This window comes from Dermacentor andersoni, chromosome 2 (genome assembly GCF_023375885.2).
Source record: "Dermacentor andersoni chromosome 2, qqDerAnde1_hic_scaffold, whole genome shotgun sequence".
NCBI lineage: Eukaryota > Metazoa > Arthropoda > Arachnida > Ixodida > Ixodidae > Dermacentor > Dermacentor andersoni.
Genome location: NC_092815.1, coordinates 53,215,777 through 53,227,430, shown reverse-complemented (window position 1 = coordinate 53,227,430; position 11,654 = coordinate 53,215,777). Strand labels below are relative to the sequence as shown.

Here is an 11,654-nt window from a genome sequence, read left to right as displayed (position 1 = left end):
CTCAAATAAGAAATTACGTCATTTTGACACCTATACGCTAATGAAAAGTTATTGAGTCTTCTATTCTTCAACCCGATTCGTACACTTTCTCGGTTAAGGTCCTGAATCATTCGCTGCAATTCATCTCTAGTGTCGCTGAACAGGACGATGTCATCTACAAACCGAAGGTTGTTGAGATATTCGCCGTTAATGCTCACTTCTAAGCCTTGCCAGTTGAATAGAGTGAATACTTCTTCTAAGGACGCAGTGAATAGCATTGGAGAGATTGTGTCTTCCCGCCTGGCCCCTTTCTTTACACTTAATTTTCTTGACGTGACTTAACATCGCATCAGAAGGCCGTGCAAGCGCTACTGCACTTGCTGGGACCGACCGGCCTGTGGGAACGCCTATTCTGTTCCGATTTCTTCTTTATTTTCGTTTCTTCCTTTTTTTCTTGTTCCTTTTTTTTCTCTCGCTCTTTGTCGTCTTATACCTTCTGTATCCCCCACCCCAGTGCAGGGTAGCAAACCCGAAACTCGCCTGTGGTTATCCTCCCTGCCTTTGCTCTCTCTCACACACTTCGACTTTGCATGCGGAGAACCGAGGTAGTTGTGTAATGTTTGTAGATATTTCCCGAGATATTCACGTATGCCTCCTGTATTTCCTGATCAGCAATGCCTCCATGACTGCTGGTGTCTCTACTGAATCAAACGCCTTTTATAATAGTTGAAAGCCATATAAAAAGGTTGATTGTATTCCGCAGATTTGTCGATTACCTGATGGACGACATGGATGTGATTCATTGTAGAATATCCCTTCCTGAAGTCAACCTGCTCTCTCGGTTGACTGAAGTCAAATGTTGCTCTTACTCTATTGGAAATCAGCTTGGTGAATATTTTATGCAATATTGAAAGAAAATGGTTTAGTGGGAAGTTAGTTCCTCTCCGTGTCTGCTTTGCTCGTCGCTGTTTCCTGTTCTCGCTATAAGTCTACTAATTCTAGAATATGAACTAGCCGCCTTTTAAGCCTTACATACATATACTACGGCTTGCGTAGCAGTCGGATTGTGACCGGCTGTGTATGCCGTCACACAGGAGAGAATTTTTTTGTCCAGCTCGCAAAGTACAACGCAATCAGTAACCGAAAAGACATGACTACGAAATTAAGCGCGCATTCTGACTGCTTCTCTTCTAGTACACATAATTATTGTGCTTTCTTTAAGTCTTAAAGTGACATAGAAATTGTATGGGTGTGTGTCACTAGGTTGAAATACAGAGAAAAGTATGACAGGAATTGTTTATTTTTTAGTTGACCCCCGCAACAATTCATTTTGCAGACATTAAACCGCTTTCAGAACGAATACAGTCGATTAATGGTTTTCTGTGTGGAGAACTTGGGGATTACTGGTGATAAAGTGACACTTATACTTAATGCACAGTCCCTTTTCTGCATATCGCACTCACAAAAACTTTGAGGCACATCAGTTGTGCACGGTCCCTGATAAGTGAAACTTCTAGGATAGCCCAGTTGCGACCCCTGTTCAAGCGTAATTGCAGTGTAAATCGCTTGAGCAAAAACACTCAGGGTTATGCTGCCCGGAGTGGCAGCATACAGTACATACACAGTGGTCGCGAATGCACACAGCCATCGCATGTCTTCAAGACAGCCACTGTATCCTTGTAGTGAAAGATTGACAAATAAAGAAATTACCCTCCGTATTTACTTGTAGAAAGTAGAAAAGTCAAATTTAAATCTTGGCTTGTGGAGAAAGAGTGTGTAAGTATAGCGCTATTCAGGAGACACTGATTCAGCGCAGGCATAGTGCAGCAGTTCGTCGGCACTTACGCATGAAGGGAATGCCTTCATGACTAACATTTGCCCGAATATGATTCAGAGTTCGCCGTAGTGACCGTCCGCGAGTGGCGACCAGAGTAAGTGACGGTCATTGTTGCCGTCTTTGGGGTGCCATTGTCGACACGTGTCACCCGGCGGTGGAAGCAAGGGAGACCGTTTAGCAAAGACCCCGACATGTCCGGTCTTCTGCTTCCTTGGCTCTTTTGGAAATACAGGTAGATGTATGGGTTGATGGCGCTGTTCGAAGCCGAGATGACGCCGGACAAAGCTACCACGTTGGCGTTCAGAATATCGGGATTGCCGAACGCCAGAATGACCTCCTGTACCATGTAGGGCACATTGGTCACAAGGAAGGCCCCGCACACGACGGCGGTCATCTTGAGCGTCTTAACCTGCACGAAAAAACAACAGAAAAAAGTGCGAGGATGCAGTCAGAACTGTGCAACAAACGCCACTATACAGACTCTCTCAATTACATTAAGCATGATGACATTTCTCATAAGCATAGTAAGGACCACGGAGCAAACATTATTGAGGAGGCGAAACAGCGCTCGCTCGGGCGTCCCAATGAGGTCACGGCGTCGGGAACGGCGCCGACGCGCCCTCTGTCGTGAGTCGGCTCTCCGAGAAGGCAAAACGTACGCGGCGCGTTTACCGAATAGGCAATATATGAGACGACATCGAGATTTTTGTGCGTCATTTCCATAAAAAAAAAAGAAAGAACATGGAAACGCAATTTTCACCGCAGCACGACAGATGACGCGTCGGTCGTGTTGTCATCATTTCGTCCTCGCTCCACCGTGACTTAAACAGCCCACCAGCGCGCGCTATCGCGGCCCAGCCAGATTCCTCTCCTCAAATATTTCTTTCTCCGTGGTAAGGACGTGGTATAATATTTCTCGGATTTCTTCTTCACGAGGAATTCGCTCAATTGTTTTTTCGGTAGTGCAACTGCCCCGGTCAGCTAGGAAACTAGGTTTAGAATGCCAGACCAAAATGCTGCCTTCTCTGAAGGGCTTCCATGACGGGACCCCGTCGCACTCCACCATCAGCGCATCAGGATGAGAGTGAGGCCCGCTTGCGAAGCCCAATTAATAAAAATGTCGATGGTCCCAGCCTGCAGCACTCGGCAAACTGGTGAGTCAGGCACAACTCATCATCTGCTATAGACACGTCATGGCATATCCGCACTGTGCCCCTGCTCGCTGGACTCAACCACGCCATTGTCATATATTCCTTTGAGAAATAGACCGTGAATGGCCTTCTTGACTCACAGCGAAAGTGCAGCGATGCCAAATGAGCATGCATCTTCGACTTCAACATGAATTTAATAAAATGAAACTCTGGGGTCTTGCGTGCCAAATCTAAAATATGATTATGACGCATGCCGTAGTGGGGGGCTCCGGAGTATCTTGATAACGTGGAGAGAGAGAGATAGATAATGTTTAATGGCAGAAAGGTGGAGACGTCGGCCTGAGTGAAGTGCCTCTAGCCTGCTACTACACGCTGGGGAAGGGGTTTGGGGAACAACAGAGGTGGGGTGAGAAGAGGAAAGGGGGTGGTGGTACGGCAAATACGATGAGGGCTGCACATCATACTGTATCTGTGCATTGTGTACGTGTACACTTCACACCACAGCACAGTCATCTTAGCGAGCAGAGTTAGAAGTTACTGCAATGTAGCAAGGAGACTGTCTATAGCGTTCATAATTCTAACCGCTGTTAGCGCCACTGGCGTATTTATAGCGGACAGTAGCAGCTGCAGGGCGGCGATTATTTGTCGCAGCATGGTTTTGGTAACAGAGTCCGATGGTGCCATCTGATTGCACTGTCCTTGCTCGCTCTGGCAGTCTAAGGCCCGTGTGCGCGGCGGCAAGCGTGGCCATACATTCGATTCCGGGCTTGCGCAGCTGGCTTGAAGCAATGTTTTAGAGAGATTTATCGATGCCAATTCAACTACCTTCTCCTGGGCCTGCGGAATTGGAGCCAGGGAGCTCTCGTTTGTACCTACAGCTTGCCCACGCCGATGACGCGTTGGTCTCCTCCGCTGTTGCACTGACGCTGCCGCCTCCTTGTGGGACATACTTGTCTTGCTCATTTTGTTCAGTACATTTTTCTCCTTTTTTTGTTTAGGACACTCCTTGGAATTGGCCTCGTGGGGTCCATCGCAATTCGAGCCCTTCATTTCTTTCACTGTGCACGAAGATACGTCATGGCTGCCAGAACAGCGGAGGCATGTCGTATGGCCTGTGCATACAGCGCTGACATGGCCTAGCTTAAGGCACTTTCTAAGGCTTAAGGCACATTCTTTTCTTATGTGCGAAGAATGTATTTTGAGTAAGTCACACACTTAATTACCTGCACGAGAAATTGCAATGTACAGAGAGCTAAGTGAGAAGATTAACTAATTAGCTTTGTTTTTATTCCCTTCAAGGCCGATGTAGCAACTGCAAAATTTAATTTGTTTAGTACGGAGCTTTCGATTTGCTTGCTGAAGTCTTCGAGATAAAGCGATATGATGCCGCGTTCCTAGGGAACCTTACATGACAATGAAAGAAGTTGCGACTTTGAGCGGAATGCAAAACAGTTGACTGATACCTATCTCAGAGAAGTGGGCTATAACACGAAAGTGAAACCTGTATTATAAAAAGCAGTGGAAGCTTCTTAGCAACTTCCCAAATACAAGTCAATAAATAAAGATTTCCACCAGTCTTCTATTATTTACAGTTCCAATCGCTCGAAGGGCGAAACTATGACAGCGATAGCAAGCACGCGATTCCTGAGGTGCTGCGCAGCATAAACAGCGCCCGGAGGCTGCCAGGCGTCGCATGGTATTACGACGCGACGGTGAGTGTTCTGGTGGCGAAATTGCGTCGCTACAGCTGCGGAGGCATCGCGCGCGCGTTTGAGCGCCCTTACTCGTGATCTTGGCTTCTGAAAGCGGCGTGAGCCGTGGTGGCGCCACCTATGGGTGACGGTTGTTGGGAATCATATTCGAAAAATTGATGTGAATGCCTTCGCCCGCGGATGCTGAGTCATACTGCAAGACAATTCCAGGCACTACCATCTTTAGCAGCTTTATAGGTGTCCAGGCTGCTTCGCCTTGTTTTCTGAGGAATTAGTCATGGGTAAAACAAATGATGCATAATTATCTTCATGCAACAGATATACGTCATGAAGGGCAATCTTTTTAAATAAGAAAATCCTTTCTAACAATTCCATGCCTGCTTTCTGAACTATCAAGTAAATACAATATGGCAAAGATGATTGCGTGACACACGTACATGGAACAGATTTTCGCTGGAACCCGGCAGCTAAAGCTATCGTGCTAAATATTTAGCTTCTGCAGCCGAACAGGCAACAGTCTGGTGCGCTATAACGCACAGCTATTCCAATCTGTTTCTATTCCATGTCTGCCATAGATTTTCACGATTGTTCAAACAGTTTTGGGGCCACCCCCCTTTCATTGGTCTGCCACGCAACGTCCCGAAAACCGCGAAATTTCCCCATATGATGTGACGTGTAGACACTGATTATGCTTGATTAGGTCGAACCACCAAAAACAAACAACGACATATATTTTTTTCGGTTGCACGCTTCTTTCGCCCTTAACCCTCCGCTCTTTGTCAAAATTTTTCGGGCTGTGCTCACTTCGTCTGACTGTCAGGCGACGTCACAAATTTGCGAAAAGTCATCATGTCAAAGTGAGATGTGCGCACTAAAACTACATTAATATGCTGAACAAAAATGAAATGTTTCTTGGAATAGCGGGAGTATGCTCCGTTCCGAAAGGAATAAAAAATTGCTTTGGCACTAGCTACTCGAAGCTACGGGGAGAATGGATTTCTCGGCTCATTAGAAATGTCTCATTTTTTTTTTCGCGTGGCAGTATGCGTTGTCGAGACCTTTAGGCAGGTATACGACGTCACTGTGTAAACGCTTCGTTGAGGATCCATTTTAGCGACATTTTTATCATCGACCAGCCACCGCAAGCTATGGAAGGGGAAGCGGACCAATTGCATACGCTGGCACCGCCCTCCTGAACCGTTCAACTACTTTCTATGCGCTAGCGTGAACCCACTGAAACCCTCTCTACTTCGGCGCACTTCTCGCCTTTTGGCAGCCAAATACATTTAAAAAAGAAAGCCCGTCAACGTAAGCGATGCTATTTGCTTTCAAAGCTAAAAAAAAGTGACCTCCCACAAACAAAAACAGCGCGTCATTGGGATGTTCCAACAACGCTCCGGGTCACCAACCGATGCTTGCGTCTATGGTTGCGTAAGTTCCACGTCAGGAGATTGAAAAAAAAAATCAGAATGGAATTGTTACAACATACAGTGAACGTGCTTGTCGGATCCTCTAGGCACTGTAATAATTGCAGCTAAAGTGTAGCTGTATCCATTATTTAACAAAGATAGCGCGAAATACTCGAAGAAACATTTATAAGATGGCGACACAAGTGTCGTCGTCTTCTACGTGTTTGTTCGTGTCTTTTGCGCAGTTTTTAAAATAACTAATGCGCATGAGCGAAGCCAACTATTGTTGTGGTGCCGCCGTAGGTGTTCTGTTGTATACCTAGGGAGTGCTAGCACGAGGATAAGTGGTCAAGAAGGTAATTATGCGGCTGCAAAATGAGCTCATGCCCGCATGACCTCCCAACCCTTTTCCCCCTACGCAAATCTAACGTGTATCATGCATTTAGCACGGTATGGGCTTTACAGAAAAGCGTGAGCAGGATGAGCGGCAAGCTGCACGTGTTTCTAAAATTTAAGGGAACGTTTCTGAAATATCAAAAAAATATATACAGCAATTTATTGTGCGGCTGTTCGTGCCGGGACACTCGCATAAATCTGTATGAAGCCAACAGCTAATGAAGCCAGAGAGAGCAAATAATAATTTAAAGGATTTGTTTAAATTGCAGTGTATTAAATGACAACAAAATAGAAAATGAAAGTGGAAGAAAAGAGAACATGTCGCCGACGGGAGCCGAACCCACAACCTCGGCATGACGTGTGCGATGCTCCACATATTGCATCGTTACGGTGGCAGTTTTTGGATTCCGTCTACTTCATTCGGCATTTGTGCAAGTGCATACTGAATCTGGCCCTGCGAGTAACCTGCGCGCGTAAGCCACAGCCAGTTACGGTCATGGCGGGGTATGCGAAATATCCTTACCATCGAAGTTTTCGCGTAGTACGTGGCGAAAGGATCAGAGCAAATGTTCAAGAAGCCCTCGTATGCTACTCGGGGCATCGAGGCTGCGAGAGTCGAGAGCTGATTGCCATGGAATGAGCAAGAAGGATCAGAAGAGACGAGAGGCTAAATTTGCGGTTAAATTTCTGCCAATTTTTTTTTTTCGTTTTCGATTCTCGCAACCGAAACACCGTGCGTGGAAGTTTGCTCGGCGTGCGGCGAACTGACCACCACGGGCAGAAATCTAATCTGCTTTTTCTTGTTATTTTTGTACCCCGCAAGAGGCGCACAAGAGTGCACTTCAAGCATTATTTCTTGGTGGTGGCACGGAACAGACCAAACTTCAAACGACAAATGACGCTTGCCAAATAGAGCACCGGTATTGTGAAGATGACGTGGTGAAAATCAAAGAACGGGATGAAACATTCTCTATCAGTGAGGACGACACGTGCGTAGACACACACGTACACACAGGCTTTCTCAAGTGGGTCTCTGAAAATAGAAAGAAAAATATAGGCAGCGAAGAGCGCGTCAGATGTATATACAGAAATACCTCAAGGCAAGACGGTTTTAGAAACAGCGCGTTTTGACCGTACGAGTTGTTAAATTGCCTGGAGGTGACAAAGTGCCCACCGCCCTGCTTCGATGGGTCGGTGGTATTTACTTTATTAGTTTTCGTATTACCACGTGTCACACGCGCATGGAATGAATGCGAAGATTGTGATAAGCAACCCTGCTTCTGTCATACATTTTACCGCATCGAGAAGGTCAGCTTTGCAAAGAACGATCAGAGTGTTTGTAGTACCTGCCATTTATGGAACATAGTGAGCCTTTATTCAAGGAAGATTTATACAACGAGATCTGTTACGGGTACTTCGTGTAAGTTTCGCTACCTTTTTGACAGGTGAGACCACAATGCTTATAAACCCTCTGGCTTCCCTATAAAGAAGCCGTCACAAACGAAAACGATTTGTCATTGCCCAGGCCTTTGTTTCTTTTTCGGCGCCACAGGGATTAGTTGCGCAGCTAATGTACGAACAAGAAATCTGAGCTTCTCTTCGCTAAGGTGTACTATGGCGATGGAAAGAAACGCGAACAGCGGAGCGCGTGGTCGAAGCATAACTGAAGGTATAGTGTGCGCCGTCCAGTCATCACCATTGACAGGCGGGCACATCCGGTTTGATCGCGCTGTGCGATGGTGCGCCCCCTATCCTGCGATATTTTTGTTTCTGTTCTGTTTCTGTTTTATTTGAAAACGTCGAAAGGTGATGGTACAGTAATGATGACAGCGCAAACTGTACTATCGCGATGAAAAGAAACGCGAAGCGCGGAAAGCGTGGCTTTTGGAGCAGTCAGCGCTAGTCTGAGGATACGTGTCCAACTCTCATATGCTTTGGCTGTCGCTAGGCGAATCTCAGCTTTCAGTCGGCGTCACCGTAGCGCTATAATCTTGTTTCGGCTGGCGCTATCGCCCATCACAGTACTTTCACTCCCCTTCCCTCTGCCCCAGTGCAGAGTAGCAGACTAGAGCGCATTAGCTCAGGTCGACCTCTCTGTCTTCCTGTCAATAAATTATATCTTATCTTATCAGGACATCAACTCACCTTCGCTCGCGGCAAGGAAGAAGCCGTTTGCTGACCCACTTTGCCGTTGCTAGAACTGTGCTTCCACATGGCCCAAAGGATGCCCGTATAGAAGGACACAAGCAGTACGAGTGGAATCAGAAACACCATGAAGAAAACGAATCCCATGTAGACCTGGCGGTGATAGAGCGGCACGTCGCGGTCGTAGAATATGGACGCGCAGAAGCACATTCCCGGTGCCACCTCGACGTTGTGAAACACGTACACGTTTGGCAGTGAGGGTATACATGAAGCAAGCCACGTGACGGCCGCCAACTTCCACGGATCGGGGCTGGGTGCCAAGGGGGTGGCGATGGCGATGTGCCTGTCCAGAGCGATGGCTACCAACATGTAGGTGGACGAGACAAGCGCGAACGTCTGCAGGAACTTGAAGAAGCGGCAGAAGGCGTCGCCAGCAATCCATACCATGCCCATCACCTCCCACACAACCTGTGATGTCATCGTGATACACGCCACCAAGAGGTCCACAATTGCCAGGTTAAGAAAGAGCACCCTGGCCTTGGAAACGCGGCGATGACGCCGCTTAACGACGAGCTTCCAGCAGACAACGCTGTTGCCCGCAATAGAGGTGACTATCATTATGATGATGATGAGGATGCGCGCTCTCTTGTGGTAACGAGGACCCAGGACGTCTTCGGGGCTGAAGCTGGCGACGGTGACGTTATCGGCGATGAAGGCGGCGGTAGTACCACTCAGGTAGTCATCGTTCATGGCAATACTGTCACTTGCTGCCGCTGTCATGCTTTCCTTAGTATTTAAGCTCGCCTTAGAGGCTGCATTATGACATTTGTGTTTGAGGCATCGTGCCACTGGTAATGTCAAAACCCGTACTTTTCTTCAAGGCGTCTGCAGCCATGCTGTGAGTAAAATCCACTTGCGAGCGCACAAATCGATGTCGGAAGTATATCATGACATCTCTCATGACTCAGTCCTCACGTCGCTTCGAATGCTCCTGTAAGAGACATAGAAAGAAAGGACACTTATTTCATACTGTATGGAAATCGCGTTTTCTTTCTTGCGCCGACACAAAAATAAGAAACGTGATATATTTTCAACTATAGCTCTCCTTCCTAGGACTGTTTCCTTTCAGCACTCAGCGTCACCTGACTTAGGACACGAAACGCTCCACGGTGATCTCGGCTGATATAGGTAAATGAAACTGAGACGTTTGGCTCGCTGGAAATTAAACAAGCAATGAGCTACGGAGGATACTTATTAAGGGCTCTGCGCTAAATCTTTCTTGCGGCTTGTATGTTATGGTACAAATTTGCTACGACACGGACGTATTGATCTGCAAGTTTGAGGAGTGGTCTAAGTGTGCCGTTGCCTCTTCGTCACAAAGGGACACAACATCCACATTCTCTCATTTAAAGATATACGCACATACAGGCGCGCACGATCACCAATCCAAGCGCAGGCACTTACCTTCAAACGGACACTCTCTCTCTCTCACGCATACATATCTCCCCCTTTCCCCTCTCTCTCACACATACACGCACGCAAGCGCGTGCTGATGCAGAAGTCAGCCCGTACACAAGCACATACAAATGCGAGTGCGCAAACCCGTCGACGCGATTCGTATATGTGATCACACAGAAGCTCCGGTTTCCAACCTAAATTGTGAAGCGATTAGACCCCCGCACGGTCTCGTGTTAAGCACAATTGAATTCCTTTATCAAAGAAAGGCGATAAATCCCAGATTGCAGACTATTTAAAATTCTTTTACCTCAGTACCCCGAAAGAATCCCTTATACCGATGATTTTCGGCAGAAAATTGTAGATTGAAAAAGAAAGCCCGTTGGCTTCCAACACTTGAACAATTATACGTCAACTATGTTGCTTCACGAATAAGTGGCTTTGCATCGCTGAAGCTCAGAGACACCCCCGGTAAGTGTCCTCGGAACAATGTTGAAAGGTGCTTGAAGGCTGCGCGTTATAGTGATCAAGCATCGTCCCTTGAGCCTTCCGACGTTGTGGCGATGATGGCAGAATCTGCCGCTTTCGCGAAAGGTGTTTCAAAGCTCCCCTTATTCTTTTTTAATATACACTGATTTCTTAGCTGTTGCAGTAGATATATTAAATTTGCATGCTTCATTTTATATAGGTAAGTTCTTGCAGCTTCTCATTAAGTGAGAAGAGGGGGCGGCGATAGAAAGCGCATCATTAAAAAAAAAAGTTCTAGGGCTTTACGCGCCAAAACCAAGATATGGTTACGAGGCACACCGTATAGCACGCCGTACAATAATTTTGACCATCTGGGGTCCTCTGGCGTGAATCAAAATTTAAGTACACGAGAATTTTTTTTTCATTTCGCCCTCATGTAATGCGGCCACCGCGTCCGGGAGTCGAAGACGCGACACCGTGCTTAGCAGGGCAGCGCCATAGCCGCCGCGGCGAGTCAAGCGCATAAGCACAGTACGATTCATGGAGTTTTTCTCTGTACCAACTGACGAAGACATCCGCAGCAGCGCACAACAACCACGACGACTATGCAAGGAGGACTCGACGACGCCCGTTGTTGTCTTCTCTTTCTCGACGCTGCGTTTCACATCCGGCAGGCTTAGCTTAACCTCACCTTGGTGCAAGTTTTTAATTATCTCGTGCGCCGCGTGTGCGCCCCGATCGAACCACCACTGCCTCGTGGAGCAATGCAGGTTTCTTTAGGGAAAGAAAGTGAGAAATCAAGGAGAGCTGAGGTACGGAGATAAACCGGACGAGCTTCCGGTTTGCTACCTTATGCTGGGTGCAGGGGAAAGGGACAATAAAAGAGGGAAAAAGGATGGAGGTAGGGAATACTGCGAGTACACTGTAGGACGCCGGTGTTCCCCCAAAACAGCAGTAGCGCACGAATAACCTTCTGCACCAATTGCGGATGCGGCCTGGGTCTAAGAATTTGTTTTTCAGTAAATGTTCTTCTAGAGTCCAGTTGGCTTAGTGCGGTCTGTAAAGAGATGCGCTGGATGTCTTATCCAGGGCATGCGCGCAA

The 11,654-nt window shown here is 47.2% G+C and overlaps 1 protein-coding gene across 1 annotated transcript in view; it reads right to left on the bottom strand.

The window, feature by feature from the left end:
• Nucleotides 1-1,261: 1,261 nt before the first annotated feature.
• LOC126542312 (gonadotropin-releasing hormone receptor-like) overlaps nt 1,262-11,654 on the bottom strand; it is a 34,552-nt gene continuing 24,159 nt past the window's right edge. The window contains exons 2-3 of the mRNA XM_050189330.2: nt 8,630-9,620; nt 1,262-2,225 (exon numbers count right to left, since the gene is read on the bottom strand). Coding sequence (XP_050045287.1) covers nt 1,848-2,225; nt 8,630-9,409 — 1,158 coding nt within the window. The 5' untranslated portion in view covers nt 9,410-9,620 and the 3' untranslated portion in view covers nt 1,262-1,847. The remainder of the gene's footprint in view (nt 2,226-8,629; nt 9,621-11,654) is intronic.